This window comes from Scyliorhinus canicula, chromosome 10 (assembly GCF_902713615.1).
Source record: "Scyliorhinus canicula chromosome 10, sScyCan1.1, whole genome shotgun sequence".
In the NCBI taxonomy this organism is placed as follows: Eukaryota; Metazoa; Chordata; class Chondrichthyes; order Carcharhiniformes; family Scyliorhinidae; genus Scyliorhinus; species Scyliorhinus canicula.
Window position 1 is genome coordinate 191,147,363 of NC_052155.1, and position 18,367 is coordinate 191,165,729.

General features: G+C 47.5%; 2 protein-coding genes across 4 annotated transcripts in view; one reads left to right on the forward strand and one right to left on the reverse strand.

Annotated features, from left to right (window-relative positions):
• Positions 1 to 368: 368 nt before the first annotated feature.
• epdr1 (ependymin related 1) lies at positions 369 to 17,633 on the reverse strand (the record flags this gene model as incomplete). The annotated part of the gene is made up of 3 exons (XM_038810401.1): positions 369 to 1,686; positions 5,066 to 5,274; positions 17,446 to 17,633. Coding segments are annotated over 3 exons (591 nt in total), but the record flags the coding sequence as incomplete, so codon positions are not given.
• LOC119972873 (secreted frizzled-related protein 4-like) overlaps positions 3,309 to 18,367 on the forward strand; it is a 79,445-nt gene continuing 64,386 nt past the window's right edge. The window contains exon 1 of one of the 3 annotated variants that reach the window (XM_038810398.1): positions 3,309 to 3,381. The gene's annotated coding sequence lies outside the window, so the exon portion shown is untranslated. Of the gene's footprint in view, positions 3,382 to 14,458; positions 14,546 to 18,367 lie in introns of those variants that run through there. The other 2 variants (XM_038810399.1, XM_038810397.1) reach the window with 2 other exon arrangements.

An 18,367-nucleotide genomic window follows, 5' to 3' on the forward strand; every position in this document is an offset into this window, starting at 1 on the left:
TTCTCTGCCCAGAAGGTTGTGGAAGCTGCATTGTTCAATACATTTAAGATCTTTGGTCTCTCATGGAATCAAAGGATGTCGGGACCGTGCAGGGTGGCAGAGTTGAAACCTAGATCAGCCACGATCACATTGAGCATCAGATCAGGCTCGAAGGGCCAAATGGTCTCCTTCCTGCTCCGATTTCTTGTGTTATTTTAGGGCAATTTACTAGATGGAGAGATGTGAATTCAATATCAATTCATGGCAAGCCAAGAATAAAAACTGCCTGCTGGGAGATGTGTGTTCAGTATGCTAAATGTGCACAACATTATTTAAATTCTAAATATTTGCTTATACTGCAGAAATGTGTCTACACAGAGAACCAGCCATAATTTTGAGGAAATCTTTAATTTTCGCTTCTAATTACATAAAATTTACATATACACTGAACCCTATTAAATACAGAAAGAACTTATTGCACGCATTATTCAACTCACAAACAAATGTATCCTTATTGGAAATTCATTCATGTAACATCGCTGAAGATTTGCATCAATTCAGACAGTAGCTCAAGGACTGTGCATTCTGGGGAAATAGTCAAATCTGCAAAGCACCACTTGAAACAGTGTCACACAAATTTCCCCCTTTTTAATAGTTAATCACTGCAGAGCATTCAGGCTGCAAAGCAATTTTTATATTGAAAATCAACTCAATATCACTTTGCCTCTAAGCAAGAAAAAGGCCAGACAAGAGATTTAATTCGTCCCTCGAGGTAAAAGGCAAATTGCTGCTTGAATTATAGCTTTACCCTTTCTAAATGTTAAAATGGCGCTTGTAATACATGTTATAATAAAATCTCAAGCATTTTCTATTTATGTTCATTCATCTGTGAATAATGAGATATAACTAGTTGTACAGAAATTGTTAGAAAGGAGGCTCAGCAGATCTGGCAGCATCTGTGGAGAGCGGAACAGCTAATGTTTTGAGAATATGACTCATTGGAGTCACATTCAGCGTAATACAAACTCTCTGCACAGATGCTGCCAGATCTGTTGTTGCTTTTCAACACTCCAGCATCTACAGGATTTTACTTTTATTTTAGGAATATTTCTAACCTGTTATTTTTCCGTGGGTTTAATACTTGTCCAAGAACTCAAAAAGAGACAACTACATTGAGTAACTTGTCGAGGTTTCCGGCAGTTTTGTTAATAGGTGACAGATAATTAACAAGTTTAGCCATGCATTCACCTGTAACATGCCTAGCCCCAAGGCACGTTTACACAACAACTACAGAAGATCTAAGCAGTAACTTATCCCCCCCCCGGAAGTAACACATCAATTAGCAGAATTAGTTGGATACAGAGGAACTGAACTCCCACAGAGGGAAGTGAACTGTCAGCTCCCTCAGGCACCAAAAGGAGGCGACAACTGTTTTTTCCCCCCCTTTACAGAAAAGTTTGTCGGTGGCAGGTGGAATTGCTAACTAATGTTGTGTTTCCTAAGCCAGAACCTATTATGAGCAGTCATTGCTCATCTCCTCTGGGCTGGCTACCTGGCAGGTGCTGGGTGGGGTGAACACAGATGGGTCACGGATCCCTAGCTGCAGATCAAAAAATCGTGTGGACGTTGTTACGTTGTAGCTCTCGGTGTACGTCTCTTGCACCGGATAGCAATCCTTAACTGTGTAAACGCCAACCCATTGTTCAACTGTGAAAAAAGCACAAATAAAGAAATGTGAATATGTTTCAGGATTCGGAAAGGCTACTACAAGCTGAACAATAACCTTGCCTTTTTATGGGGTATGTGGAACATTCCTTGTTCCAGGCCTACCCCGGTCCCCTCCCATAACTCCTTTACCGATATATCAATGACTATTTTAGTGCCGTTTCATGCTCTCGTCCAGAACTGGAACAATTCATCAACTTTGCTTCCAATTTCCACCCCTCCATCAGTTTCACCTGGTCCATCTCAGTGCCTTCTCTTCGTTAACCTTTCTGTCTCCATTTCCGGCAATAGACTATCCATTAATATTCCTTCTGCCTCAACCGTGATTTCCCACCTCAAGTTGTTGACAGGGCCCTCAACAGTGTGCGGTCCATCTCTGGTGCTACTACCCTCGCCCCCTCCCCTCCCTCCCAGAACAAGGATAAGTTCCCTTTCATTCTCATATTTCACCCCACCAGCCTCCGTATGCAAAGCATAATCCTCCGCCATTTTCGCCAACTCCAGCGTGATGCCACCACCAAACACATCTTCTCTTCACTCCCTCTGTCAGCATTCCTCAGAGGCCGTTCCCTCCAAGATAATCTAGTCCCACTCTTCCACCATACCAACACCTCTGCCATCACCCATGGCACCTTCCCATGCAATCGCAGAAGGTGTAACACCCGCCCCTTTACCACTTCCATGCTTTTCATCCCAGGCCCAAAACACTCATTCCAGGTTAAGCAGCGTCTCACTTTCACCTTTATCAATTTGGTCTACTACATTTGCTGGTCCCAATCTGGTCTCCTCTATACCGAGACCAAACCAGACTGGGTGATCGCTTTGCTGAGTATCTTCGGTCTGTGCACATTCAGGACCCCGACCTTCCTGTTGCTTGCCATTTTAAGACAAGACCCAGCTCCCATGCCCACATGTCTGTCCTTGACCTGCTGCAATGTTCCCTTCAACGCAAACTGGAGGAACAGCATCTCATCTTCCGGTTAGGCACGCTACAGCCTTCCGGTCTCAACAAATTCAACAACTTCAGATGATTAGCTCTACCCCACCCCCTTTGTTTTCATCCCATTTCATTTTAACTGTCTTACCATTTCTTTCTTTCTTGTCTTTATTTATATATATTCCCTCCCCATCTTTGCCCCCTTTCTTTACCTTTTCTCCGCTTTGCTTCCTATTCCCCTCCCCCCATATCTACACCTGTCACAGTTTACACTCTGATGTTAGTTTCTCTGTTGTTTGGCCTTTCACATCTTTTGTTCTCTCTGGGGACTGCCATTAGCACTCTGTTCCCTTGGTTTCTGTGGCCTTTAGCACTCTGTTCCCTTGGTTTCTGTGGCCTTTAGCACACTGTTCCCTTGGTTTCTGTGGCCTTTAGCACACTGTTCCCTTGGTTTCTGTGGCCATTAGCACTCTTTCCTCTTGGTTTCTGTGGCTATGACTCGTCTTTCATTCCCTCACCCCACAGTATTAATATTAATTAACCACTTTCTAAGTCTTTTAGATTTGACAAAGGGTCACCTGAACTCGAAACGTTAGCTCTTTTCTCTTCCTACAGATGCTGGCAGACCTGCTGAGATTTTCCAGCATTTTCTCTTTGGCTGTACAATAACGAACTGCGTAGTGCAGCACGTGTCTGAAGCCTTCAGTCCAGTGCCACTGCTTTTGTACAGCACTGATCAGGTCAGTACCCCCCCCCCCCCCCTCGGGAGATGGGCCTTAATTTGGGGGGTGGGGGAGTCGGGAATTGGGCCTTATGGAGTGGAGTGGTAGGAGCGGAGGAGAGATGTCAGGGAGTGGATGGAGTACCGTGAAGGTGGGGAGACCCATGAGGGAGGGCGGGGGGGGGGGGGGGGGGGGTGTCTGGACAGTACTTACTCAGACGTTAGAGAGGGTTTTAATTCTTCTAACTTATTTATGGATAACTATTGATGTAATACAGTTGGAACCGGGGTTTACAATTTAAATTACATTTTCAGATGCAGGGCAATTGCCAAATACTTGCCAGGCAAATCTTACTTTGGAACATCAGGTTGTGGTGGGGTAGGCGGGGTTCCGCCATTGCATCTTTGGGGTGACCCCAGTTACATTGCCCGAGAGCTGGGAAGATTTAAGCCATAATATTCTTTAGTAGCTTGACTGGGAGGGCGGTGGCATAGTGGTATTGTCACTTGAAGAGTAATCTAGAGGTCCAGGGAAATGCTCTGGGGACCTGGGTTCGACTCCCAACAAGGCAGATAATGGAATTTAAAAGCTCAATAAAATATTGGCACAGTGGTTAGCACCGCTCCCTCACAGGACCTGGGTAAGTAGAGTACCCCGATCTTCTGTGCTCTAATTTTGTTTGTTAACCTCTTGTGTGGGACCTTATTCAAAGCGTTCCAAATATACCAAATCCACTTGTTCGCTCTTATCTATCGGTTAAAGGCCGATAAGTCCTCTGAACTTCATTGGTTCCATCCCAGGGTATTAAAGGAAGTAGCTACGGAGATAGTGGATGCGGTGCTAGTAATCCTCCAATAATCCTTAAATTCTGGAAAAGTCCCAGAGGATTGGAAAACTGCCAATGTAACACCTTTATTCAAAACAGGAAGGAGGCAAAGAACGTAGAATCCCGCCCTTAGTCTCCCAAATGGAGAATGCTGGCCAAGAAGTTCATAACTCAACAACTTTTTTTTTTTAGAGGAGCCAATTCTTTATTTGTTCCAATTAAGGGGCAATTTAGGATGGCCAATCCACCTACCCTGTTCATCTTTGGTTACTGGGGGTGAGACCAACACAGACACGGGGAGAACGTGCAAACTCCACACAGACAGTGACTCGGGGCCGGGATCGAACCCGGGTCCACGGCGCCGTGAGGCAACAGTGCTAACCACTGCGCCACCGTGCTGCCCCACCTCAACAACTTTAAAAAAAAAATAATAATTCATTGGTGTGTAAATCACTGGAAAGCACATCTGTTGCCCGTCCTCAACTGCCTTTGAGAAGCTGATGTTCAGCCACCATCTTGAATACAAGAGTAGCTTGATAGGCCTTTCCAGGCAGCAGTTAAGGGTCATTGCTGGGAGTCTAGAGTCACTTAAGAAAAATACTTCCTTTTCTAAAAGGCATTAATGAATGAGATGAGTTTTAACGACAATTCAGTAGTTACATGGTAATCATTACAATGATTTCTGACTTAATTATTAATTGAAATTAAACATACAGCTGCTGGAGTGAGATTTGAACTCATAGCTCCTGGCTTCTGGATTAATTACCACTCTGCTACTACACCACAAAACTATTGGACCTTTCCTGCTTCTGTGTTGTATAAAACAGACCGAGCCGTAAAACTTTATTGCAATGGTACAAAATGCATGCTACTTACATTTACGAGCAGGTTTCCTATCTGACCATTCTTGGACCTTTATCTGGTCTCCAGGCCCACCAATATTGTATTCATCTTCATAGGTTGAGTTGTCAGGGATGTCATATGGATCCCATGCCTGAACGAGGGGTAGTTTGGTGCACTGCTTTGTCACTTGCTCAATCTTGAAAAGGACTGAATTTTTATATAGATAAATGTATTCATAAAATCTGTAAGGAATGAAAGAATGGAATATAACAGAACCAGATCTTTGTAACTTTGCAAAGAAAGAACTTTCATACATTTCTGATGTTCCTCAGCTCCTCCATTGTCTCGGTGGTGTCAGCCTGACTATCTGATAGTCTTTTATAATATGCAATATTAGAAAGACCAAAACCATAGTCTTTAACTGTTGCCACAAAAACTGGTCCCCTGTCACCAGTTCAATCCCATTCCTGGTTATAGTAAGAAGTCTTACAACAGCAGGTTAAGGTCCAACATGTTTGTTTCAAACCACTAGCTTTTGGAGCACTGCTCCTTCTCAGGTGAACCTCATTCACTTGAGGAAGGAGCAGTGCTCCGAAGCAAGCGATTTGAAACAAACATGTTGGACTTTAACCTGGTGTTGTAAGACATCTTACTGTGCTCACCCCAGTCCAACGCTGGCATCTCCACATCATTCCTGGTTATGTTCTAAGGCTGAATCAGTGAGTTGGATTTGATTTATTATCACGTGTACTGAGATACAGTGAAAAGTATTGTTCTGTGTACAGTCCAGGCAGATCGTTTCATACATGAAAAACATAGGACATACGATAAATAGACAATGTAAAAACATAGACACAGGCATCGGGTGAAGCATACGGAGTGTAGTACTACTCAGTAAAGATGATGTATGAAGATATCAGGTCAGTCCCTAAGAGGGTCATTCAGGAGTCGGATAACAGTGGGGAAGAAGCTGTTTTTGAATCTGTTAGTGCGTGTTCTCAGATTTTTATATCTTCTGCACGATGAAAGGGGTTGGAAGAGAGAATAACCCGGTGAGAGGGGTCTTTGATTATGCTGCCCGCTTTCCCACGGCAGCGGGAGATGTCGACAAAGTCAATGGATGACAGGTGGGTTTGTGTGATGAAGTGGGCTGTGTTCACGACTCTCTGTGGTTTCTTACAGTCCTGGGCCGAGCAGTTGCCATACCAGGCTGTGATGCAGCCAGATAGGATGCTTTCTATGGTGCATCTGTAAAAGATGGCAAGAGCCAATGTGGACATGCCGAATTTGTTTAGTTTCCTGACAAAGTGTAGGCGCTGTTGTGCTTTTTTAGTCATAGCGTCAACGTGGGTGGACCAGGGCAGATTGTTGGTGATGTGCGCACTTAGGAATTTGAAGCTGTCAACCATCTCCACCTTGGCACCATTGATGCAGACAGGGGTGTACAGTACTTTGCTTCCTGAAGTCAATGATTGGCTCTTTGGTTTTGTTAACATTCAGGGAGAGATTGTTATTGTTACACCACTCCACTAGGTTCCCTATCTCCTCTCTGTACTCTGACTCATCGTTGTTCGAGACCCAACCCACTCCGGTCGTGTCATCAGCAAACCTGTAGATGGAATTGGAGCCATATTTTGCACGCAGTCGTGTGTGTACAGGGAGGGACTAAGTACCTAGCCTTGCGGGGCCCCAGTATTGAGGACTATCGTGGAGGAAGTGTTGTTGTTTATCCTTACTGATTGTGGTCTATGGGTCAGGAAGTCGAAGACCCAGTTGCAGAGGAAGGAGCCATGTTCTAGGTTTTGGAGCTTTGATAGGAGCTTGGTTGGGATTATGGTGTTACAGGTGGAACTGTAGTCAATGAATAGGAGTCTGATGTAGGGAGTCCTTGTTGTCACGATGCTCCAAGGATGAGTGTAGGGCCTGGAAGACGGCGTCTGCTGTGGATTGGTTGTGGCGGTATGGGAATTGTTGTGGATCAAGGCATTCTGGAGTATGGAGTTAATGTGTCTCATGGCCAACCTCTCAAGTACTTCCTCCCATGATGCAGAAAATGCCTCCCAATAGGTCTGAAATATATAACAGGTCGTCCGTGTACAGCAAAACCAAGTACTCGCCGACTCCCCCGCACAATCTCTCTCCAGTCCCCCAATGCTCTAAGCACCATTGCCAGTGGCTCTATCGCCAAGGCAAAAAGCAACAGGGCGGGCAGGCACCCCTGCCTCATCCCATGGTGCAACCCAAAATATCCCGAGCTCACCCGGTTCGTCTGCACACTTGTGACCAGTGCCTTGTACAGCAACCGGACCCAGTCCACAAACCCCTGCCCAAACCCATACCGCCCCAGCAGCTTCCACTCCATCCAGTCGAAAGTATTCTCTGCGTCCATCATCACTGCCACTTCCTGCCCCTCTGGGGGCATCATAACCACGTTAAGCAACCCCCTCACATTTGCCAACAACTGTGTCCCTTTCACAAACACCATCTGCTCCTCACCTATTACTCCCAGGGCACAGTCCTCAATTTGCGAAGCCAACACCTTAGCATCCACATTCAACAATATCGGAAGGTAGGACCCAAACTGCTCCGGATCCTTACCGTGCTTCAGTATCAGGGAGATGGACGCCTGCGATAGTGTACTGAGGAGCCCCCCCCCCCCCCCCCCCCCACAGCCCAGCCTCATTATACACCCTCACCTGCAATGGCCCCAGGTCCTCTCCAAACCTTTTATAAAACTCCATCGGCAACCCATTGTGGCCCGGGGCAACATTATTGGCGTACTCTGAAGGGCCTCGATTAGAAGTGACTTTGTCACTCCGAGAGAACCCACAAACTTTAAACCCAATTGCGAGAAAGAGAAAGAACCACAAGTGCAAGCACCATATCGACCAAAAAAACGAATTTTGGAAGTGTATACTAACCTGCATGCGTACCTAACAGGGAAAGTAAGGTAAATTCGCTGGCATTGTGTCAAACTGTCGAGAGAATTGTGAACCGGGAAATAGCTTCGGCCATACCCGCTGTTTGAATTGCCGCCTTCTTCCCCTGTCCCAAATTAAAGGTAGGGAAAGAGAAGTTAAAAGTAGAGCAAGAGATATTAGAGGTAGAGCAAAAGAGATATTAGAAGCAATGGCCACTAAAGCGATGGAACGTCTAATGAACCCACAGGAACCCGAGGTCACAGTGACCAACAGAGCAGAGCAATGTCCCAGATGGGAGGAAGAGTTGAGGAAATATTTAAAGGGGAAAGGATGGTTCAATTTTTGGGCAAATGATGAGTCAGGTCCAGGAAGCATAAGACAAACTTGGTGGGACGATCTAAGTGAGGTCCACAATAAAAATGTAGCGAAAGTCCAAAAGCCAATAGTGTCCTGTTTGGCACAGAGGAGGTTGTGAAGACAGTTAGTTGAGAAAGACGAGAAGAATGAGGGAAACAATAGTGAAAGCGAAAAGATTATTGGGCAACTCCGGGAACAGTTAGCAGCTAAAGATAAGGAGATTGCTGATGTGAAACGTGCACACCAATCTTGTTTAGTTCACCTTAGCAGCTTTCAGACCCAGGATGATAAAGCCTACCAAGATACACAGCGCGCAGTCCTGGTACGAAAAGAGACAGAACAGCAGGTAGCACAGTTGATGAGTCAATGCGCGGATTTAAAAGCAGCTTTGCGAGCGCTCCACAGCTCCACAACAGAACAGAGACAGAGTACAGTAGACCACGCGAAATGCTGACAACAGATAGACAAATTGCAGTCACTGCTTTCTGTGCAGAATGGATTTAGGTATACCTTTGGACAAAATTTAGATGAGAAAGGTGCCCCCGTTTGGCAAGAATTAAATGAAAGCACCCAGAGATATGTTGAGGATACAGGAAATCAGAATCAAGCCTCCCATGCCCCAAAAAGGAAAGCACCTGCACCACCGACTGCACAGGCAGCACATACTCCCATGAATCCGGTCATCACACAGCACAAGTCCTCGGATCAGGAAGAGCCTGATTTCGTTTACACCACCCCACTATCCATAACCCAGTTGAGAGACGCCATGCAGCTGCGCACACCACTAACAGCCCACTGTGAACCTGGTGCCATGGGTTGTATAGGTGTCCCCCAGAGCATGCCCCTGGGTGCCCTCTGGCCCCAGACAACCCATCAGCTGTATGGGCTCTCCAGCACAACCTGTGGCATCTTGTTGGCTGGAATGGTGTGTGAGGCGTGTAATGTGTATGTGCAGCTGCAGCTTGTCAACATCAGTGTGGAATATCGATTGAGTTCCACGTGGCGCCGGTGCTAGCCCCTTAATAGTACTGGAATCAGTGCAAGTGCAGCGCCAATTTTTCTGTCGTGAAAGTCCTTGGATTCTCTATTTGCGTCAACACTTAAGTCTCAGAAACGGAGAATCCCGCCCACAGTACGCTTTCAAGAAGCAGTTAGATATCGCACTTAAGACTGAAGGGGATCAAAGGATATTGGGAAAAGCGGGATTAGGCTATTAAATTGGATGAATCGCGGAGCCCCCTCCTGCTCCTATATTCCATGTTTCTAAATTCCCAAAAGTGTTGCTGGGAATTTGTGGCTTTGCATTCAGTACACGTACCGTCTCGTGGTGTGAAACAGAGGTCTGGGGAAAAAAGATATATACATTGCTAAAAGAACCCCCATTTTTCTGCATTCAGCAGATGGCAATTATTTTATTTTATCCTCCTCCCAGTGGTTCACCCCATTGATCATCATACAGCTTTAGCCACAAATATCAAAATTATTTGGCACCTTCATTGGCTTTTTTTGGTTAATGGTACTAAAATAATTGCAAGTCCTTCCTAAAATCTGATTATCCTTCTAGGTCGGGAAATGCATACCCCACAGTTAAACATTACTAGTGCAATCATGGCCGTTCAACACAGAAGCATCTACTTAAACGTCTGGCAGCAACCTGTTAGTCAGATATTGTCGAGTCTGGTAATCGGGGAGGAGATACTGTTTGACTGATTAATAGTAAATTCAGAGCTTCAGTAGACTTAGCAAAATTATATTATCATCCTTCAACTTTGTCAGCTTTCAATAAGGCAGAGGGGAATGCAATATGTAGGAATACAGTACTTACTGTATGGTTCATTCATTCAAATACCATGTACCCGTCTTGCCAGTCATCGGATCTCAAACAGCCATTTTCTTCTCAAGTCTCTTCTATGTCAAAATAAACCAGGGCATTGGGAATGTCACACTTTATTCCATGCAATGGTTGTGAGGAAGTTCAAGAAAAATATGGGTTTTCCGTCTTTCAGGGATTTCTATGAAGATCTTGGAGCAATGTGTCAGAAGGGTCGTCGAACCCGCGCTCAGTAACAATTCAGTAATTCATAGGGAGAAGCTGCTCCCCTCTAAAAACAATAATTTAACAAGACTCAACATGAAGCTCAGAGGCGCACATGGCCGCACTGTCTATCCTGTGTGTTGGGGACAGGGACTGTTTCTAAATGGCTCCAACTTGGTGAGTATAAGACTGAAACTGGAACTCCCCTGCTCCAATGCAACAATTGATCTCAGTTTCAAAACAAAACCATCAGAAGGATTTGGTTTGTCTGAATTGTAAAAAGAACTTGCACAAGCCTCAAATAAAACCTCTCTATAGTTTGACAGAAAATGTTCTTGGTACTCAGCTTGTTTGCCAATCTCCAAATACTGACATCTTTGTACTGCATCAAATATTAATGACTTGACTGTACGAATGGTGCACACACAATCCTGTCCCATTGGTTTACAAAACCAGAACACTCCCCCAATATAACTCACCATCAGGATGAGAAATATTGTACTAACATACACGCAATGTTTTTAAAGACTGACATTCAGCAGACGTGGTTGAATTTGGAATGGTTATCGGTGCTTTGGCAACTTGGTAAACTTCCACCTTCCCCAAGATCTGAGCTACTGCAGGAAGCCTTTACTGACACCCATTTTATATATTCCCTGACACACCAGCAATTGTGTTTATTGGCTGTATGTGTGCGCGAATTAGTGTTTCTGGATCTTCTTTTATAGCAGTTTTTGCATTAGTGATAACATAAGGCTGTGAAATGTCCTGTGGTGAGCTGTTATGAACTATTGTAAATTTCCATGCTCTTTAACTGTCTTACAATAACAGACTCTCAGCCATTACACATTGTACAGTGCATGCAGTACCTTATAAAGCGGGTATTGCTGTATAAGACTTTGGACTGATAACAGAAAGCAGAGCATGCATCACGCCGTGGAATATTGATTGTCCCTGCTTCCCTTCAAGACTCAGAGCAAGTGTCGTCGGTCTATGATCTTCAGTACTGTTCTTCATGTTGTTTTGTTAAAATTCTATTCAAAGCAGCTTTCTGTAATCCTGTCTCATTGTAATCAAAGCGTAAGAACTTTTAACTGAGTATTCTAATTGGAAATCATATCAAGTTTACCAATACAGATGCCTGCCTCTGAAAATTCACGTCACCATGAATTTTCCTGGGTGGATTGGGGATCAGGATGAGTTTGTAGAGGAGAGTTGAAGCAATCTTTTGGAGGTGGTCAATTAAAAAGCCCCTCTGGAAGTCGTGTCCAAAAAGGGACCTCGTCCAGGTTTCAACATCAGGGGGTCCATTCTGCACACCATGTTGTTGCTCGTTCTGGGTGAGTGTGCTTAACACTCAATTTGGCTCTGTTTTGTTACTTAGCTTTGGAGTCGCCAGGTATCGTTAAGATACCGCCACAAGTTTCAAGGTCAAGTTCAAAGCAATAAAACCATACACCAATTAGTAAGTTCAAACAAGACACGTTTATTATATTACAGTAATCTACTAATTATGCATATAAAACTATAAGACTAGGCTAATCCTACCACTAATAGGCCAAATACTTATCTGGACAAGGGGACTGCCGGATCAGGGAACAACGGCTTCTAGCTTTGTCCTGGGTCCGCAGGCTTCCAGTAGTTATGGTCTAAAGGGGTCAGGAGTGTCTATTCCCGTAGCGTGCGTTGTGACACTTACTTGTTGGCGGCTGCTGTCCAGACCTCTCCTCCACAAGGTTCTTCTGCTGCAACGGTGTTCTACTGGGAGGGCTAGCTGGTCAAGGAGAGGCTGGCAGAGAGCTGGTCTAGGAAAGGCTGGCAGAGAGAGCGAGCTGGGGTCGGGGTCTCTGTTTTATACTCCTCTCAGGGTCTTGCGCCCACCTGGGCGGACCCTCTATACTCTCCCAATCGATTGATTTGAATTCCCCAATAACGGGATAGTATCTCGATCACTGCGGCGGTTCTTGGGACTTATTGTTTTGGGCTTCTTTGGCGCCGAAAAGTCTGGCCTTCCATTGAATGTATCGATTAGTGTTAACTTGTTTCATTTGTGCCTGGGGATCACCCGGTATCGCCTCATTAATATGCTAACTGTTTCTTTTCATAGTGTTGTCTGGTTTCTGCAACAGCCAAAACTGGTTTCTGCAGCAGTCCAAATATACAAGCACTCTGCAAGCTGCTTGCTTTTTACAACCTGTCCATTTTCCCTGCATTCCTTGCAATCTTCCATTTTGTGTTTGGGCAGTGGTCACCCCAGGTGGCTACAATGTGAATAGGACAGACAACTGCCACCCTTGTAGATTGGTTGCTGCAGAGGAGTTAGCAACGTGAGTGTCAGCGACACCATGGAATCATCTTCAGTGGGAGGGAATCGGCTGCCATTGCAGCAAGAGTGACATTATTGGAGACATCAATCCCCACAAAGTGATTACGATGGCATGTCTTCTGGGTGGGAGACATGAGCACATCACGATTGAATATGTGAAAAAACTTTGTTCAATGTCCACTCTGATTACTGACAACCAGAATAGTTAGCTTACCAGTTGGCTGTGGGGTAGTTTTAATGTCAGCATTCATCAAAGTTGATTAACTTGTTTCTAATACTTTGAAGATGAATAAACGTGCATCAAGAAATGGAATTGCTTTTCAGCCAATAATAAATCAAGATTTCCATATCACCATCTTCAGATTTCTGGGTCTGGCTGGTTTATTTACAAGAACCACATCTAGCTCTCTCCCAGTGACATCTCTTCTTTGTTCTCCTCTGTCTTCTTCACTTCTTTCTTTCCTCGAGGCAGTGTCCAACGATTAATGCAGAATCACAATTTTTGGCGGCCCTCAAGTATTTCTCATGAGTAACTATTCTTCATGTGTGAATGTTTAAAGACAGGAGGACATCACAGGCATGCCTGATCCTGTCCTCACTCAATGTTGACAGAAATTTAATGCACCAGGGGCTACCAGATAGTGATTAATAACAGGAAAACTAGATGATTTTATTGCCCTCCATTGGCTGGAGCAAGGAAACTTTAGTGTTCCAAACACCACCTTGATTCAGGATAGGCAGGGTAAGTGAAGGTGTGGTGGGTCAGCCAGTTGGCAAAGTGGGTGCCGAGAAAAAAGTTTGAAAAACACTGTCTTAGAGGTAGCAAGAATGGTGAAGGAATGGATGTGGTAAATCCAGAATATTACTTTAAAACTGAGATAGGACAAAGAGGCACAGCTTCATGCAATTAGACAATATGACAGCACAGAAGGAAGTTAATCAGTCTGTCAAATCTGCAGTGTCACTTTCAAGGACTAAATTAGTTAGTCCAACTTGTCCTACGTCCCTGCAATTTATCTCTTTCAAATATTAATCAATTTCCATTTGAAGGCTGGTAGTGCATTCCAAATCCTAACCATTCATTGCATAATACACGTGTTTCCTCATGTTGCCTCTGATTCTTTGGCCAAATACTTTAAATATGTGCCCTTGGATTTTGACTCTTTAGCCACTGTAAACAGTTTCTCTTTATTTAGTCTATCCAAACTAGTCAAGATTTTAAAAAAATATTAGAGTACCAAATTATTTTTGTTCCAATTAAGGAGCAAATTAGCGTGGCCAATCCATCTACCCTACACACCTTTTGGGTTGTGGGGGTGAGGCCCACGCAGACATGGGGAGAATGTGCAAACTCGACAGTGACCTGGGTTCGGGATCGAACCCGGGTCCTCGGCGATGTAAGGCAGCAGTGCTAATCACTGCGCCACCCTAACTAGTCATGATTTTGACCATCGTTATCAAAGGAACTCTTAGTCATATATGTCCTCAAGTAAACAAGTTCAACTTCTCCAGTCTCTCCACATACCTGTCATTCTTCATCCGTGGAACCATTCTAGTAAATCTCTTTTATAACCTGTCCAAAGCCTTCATAAATTGAAACTTGACTTAATATACGTACTAGGGTCAAACTAGTGTTCTATGCAGGTTTAGCATACTTTCCTGACCTTTGTACTCAGTGCCCCTACCAATAAAACCCAGGATTCCATGTTAACAACAGCTCTGTTAAAAGGCCCGGACACTTTCAAACATTTGAACAAAAAACATCCCCAGATGTCTCTCTTCTTGCACCCCTTTGAAAATGATGTGGAGATGCCAGCGTTGGACTAGGGTGAGCAATGTAAGAAGTCTTACAACACCAGGTTAAAGCCCAACAGGTTTGTTTCAAATCCCTTTGAAAATGTTATTATTCAGCACATATTGTCTCTCATCATTCTTCACACCAAAATGCATCACCTCCCACTAATATCAAAAAATGCCACTTCAGAATTATTCTCCTTACACAGTAACAGTGATCAGTATGTGGAATGGCTCACTGGGTGGGAGGACCCCAGAATCATTTAAGTACTGGATGCTGGAGGAATGAGACAATTGTGGGATTGCTCTGGGAGGATTGGCTGGTTTAGCACACTGGGCTAAATCGCTGGCTTTGAAAGCAGCCCAAGGCAGGCCAGCAGCACGGTTCAATTCCTGTACCAGCCTCCCTGAACAGGCGCCAGAATGTGGCGACTGGGGGCTGTTCACAGTAACTTCATTCGAAGTTTAATTGTGACAATAAGCGATTTTCATTTCATTTCAATAGCAACAGGAATAGATCATTTAGTGCCTTCAGCCTGTTTTGCCTTTCAGTGAGATGACTTGCAACCTAACTTCATATATCTCACGTGTCTTAGTTGAAAAATTAATACACCCAGCATTAACTGTGATTCGCAGAAGAGAATTCCAAATTTCTATGACACCTTGGCTGAAAAAACGTTTCCCAATTAAACTCCCAAAAGGTCAGGCTCTAATTTAGTTTTGGAGTGTATTGGACTTGGGAGCATTGTTAAATTGGTGAAAATAGTTAGTCTTTTTCTATTTCCTGTAATATTTTCAAAACTTTGATAAAATCATCTTTGACTTTCTAAATCCTTCTTTGCGTGAACTCTCTGTAAGTTAAACATCTGAAAGTCTAGGCTACATTCTATTCACTCCCTCCAAGGCAATATACCCTTCAGTATGGTCTAACCAGGGTTTTATATAGCTGAAACAGGACTTCGACCCCCAGGAATCATAGTCCTCTATCTAGAGTCATTAATCGTTTTGATTATTTTCTGTTCCCTTCATGCCATTTTTAATGATCTCTGTATCTGGACACCCCACCTAATTTTCTTTGTGCTCGGACTATTACTAGCTTTTCAACATTTTGACAGTATACCATCCTATCCTTTGTCAATCCAAGGTGAAGGATTTCATGTTAAAATTCAGTTTTGCCCATGCACTTAATCTTAACACTTTTGTTATGCTTCCATGTGCGCAGCCGATCACGATGTCATCAGCAAATTTAGATATGTGGCTTCTGATCCTCATCTATATCATTAATAATAAATAGGGGTCTGGGGGGGGGGGCAGAGGGTCTGTGGGGGGTAGGGGATCTGTGGGGGGTATGGGGTCTGTGGGGGGTATGTGTGGGGGTATGGGGTCTGTGGGGGGTATGGGGTCTGTGGGGGGTATGTGTGGGGGGTATGGGGTCTGTGGGGGGTATGGGGTCTGTGGGGGTATGTGTGGGGGGTATGGGGTCTGTGGGGGGGGTAGGGGATCTGTGGGGGGTATGGGGTCTGTGGGGGGGGTATGGGGTCTGTGGGGGGGGGTATGGGGTCTGTGGGGGGGTATGGGGTCTGTGGGGGGGTATGGGGTCTGTGGGGAGGTATGGGGTCTGTGGGGGGGGTATGGGGTCTGTGGGGGGGTATGGGGTCTGTGGGGGGGGTATGGGGTCTGTGGGGGGGTATGGGGTCTGTGGGGAGGTATGGGGTCTGTGGGGGGGGTATGGGGTCTGTGGGGGGGGGTATGGGGGGGGTAGGGGGGTATGCCCCTTCCTCACCTCAGGGTGTGTCTGGGAGGTCTCAAGGGGGTGTGAGATGTGGGGGGGGGAGATGTTCTGTTTGGGGGGTGTAGGGATGTATTTTTTGGGGGTAGGTGAGGTAGACGGAGGGGTCCATAGGGGATGGGGAGGTGGGGTTGTGAGGGGGGCGTGTTTGGGGAGTGTTGTGGTTGTCTTTTTGGGGTGGGTGTGAGGGGGATGGTGTGAGGGATGGAGGTTCTTGGGTTGTGTTTTTTGGGGGTGGTGTAGGAGATGGGTTGAGGGGGGTGAGTTTGGGGGGGTTGAGTTGGGGTTAGGGGGTTGGTGGGGGGTTTATTTCGGTGGGGGTTAGTTCGGGGGGCTGAGTTTGGGGTTGGGGGCGATTTCAAGGGTGTGTGTATTTCGGGGGGGGGGGTGATTTGGGGTGGGGTGAGTTGGGGGGGGTGATTTCAGTGGGGGGGTGATTTCAGTGGGGGGGGGGTGATTTCAGTGGGGGGGGGTGATTTCAGTCGGGGAGGGGGTGATTCCGGGGGGAGGGGGTGATTCCGGGGGGAGGGGGTGATTTTGGGAGGAGGGGGTGATTTTGGGGGGAGGGGGTGATTTTGGGGAGAGGGGGTGATTTTGGGGAGAGGGGGTGATTTCGGGGGGAGGGAGGAGGTGATTTTGGGGTAAGGGGTGATTTTGGGGGGGTGATTTCGGTGGGGGGGTGATTTCGGTGGGGGAGGGGGTGATTTCGGTGGGGGAGGGGGTGATTTCGGGGGGCGGGGTGATTTTGGTGGGGTGATTTCGGGGGGTGATTTCTCGCGGGGTGGTGATTTCGGGGGGGGGGTGGTGATTTCGGGGGGGTGGTGATGGTGATTTCGGGGGGGTGTTTATTTGGGAGGGGGTTATTGGGGGAGGGGGAGGGGGTTATTGGGGGGGTGGGAGGGGGTTATTGGGGGGGGGGAGAGGGGGTTATTGGGGGGGGGAGAGGGGGTTATTGGGGGGGGGGGAGAGGGGGTTATTGGGGGGGGGGGAGAGGGGGTTATTGGGGGGGGGGGAGAGGGGGGTATTGGGGGGGGAGAGAGGGGGAATATTGGGGGGGGGGGAGAGGGGGTTATTGGGGGGGGGGAGAGGGGGTTATTGGGAGGGGGGGGAGAGGGGGTTATTGGGGGGGGGGGAGAGGGGGTTATTGGGGGGGGGGGGAGAGGGGGTTATTGGGGGGGGGGGGGGGCTCACCTCTTGCACGGGATGTGCCCCTTCCTCTCCTCCAGCAGCCGCAGTCTCTTCCCGCCGCCGTCATAGGAGATCCGCGCCCGGCGGTTGCGGCCCGTGCGGAGCTGGAACATCACAACCCGGCCCTCCCACTGCTGGGGGGCCCGGCACGGCCGGGGGGACAGCCCGGGGGGCCGGGGGGACAGCCCGGGGGGCCGGGGGGCCAGCCCGGGGGGGCGGGGGGACAGCCCGGGGGGGCGGGGGGACAGCCCGGGGGGCCGGGGGGACAGCCCGGGGGGGCGGGGGGACAGCCCGGGGGGGCGGGGGGACAGCCCGGGGGGCCGGGGGGACAGCCCGGGGGGGCGGCACACAGCCAGCTCCAGGCCCGGGCCCAGCACGGCCATCAGCAGCAGCAGCAGCAGCCCCGAGGCCCTGGCCGCCGCCATCTCAGCGCCTCACAGACAGAGAGAGGCCGGAGCGGCCGGACTGACTGACCCGGAGCGGCCGGAATGACTGACCCGGAGCGGCCGGACTGACCCGGAGCGGCCGGACTGACTGACCCGGAGCGGCCGGACTGACTGACCCGGAGCGGCCGGACTGACTGACCCGGAGCGGCCGGACTGACTGACCCGGAGCGGCCGGACTGACTGACCCGGAGCGGCCGCACTGACTGACCCGGAGCGGCCGCACTGACTGACCCGGAGCGGCCGGACTGACTCGGACAGCACCGCCTCCGCTCGTGCCCGCGCCGCCAGCACCGCCCAACCGTCCCTGCGCGCGCCCGTGTCCGCGTCACCGACAGCAGCCGCGTGCCTGCGCAGCGCGCGCCGCCGGCGGGTTCTGCTGAATTGTTGCTGCCACATCCCAATTCCCTCAGCTTCAATTCACAATAACATTGAACCTGTTCCCCTGTGATGTGAGTAACACTGAGTAATTCTCAGTAACT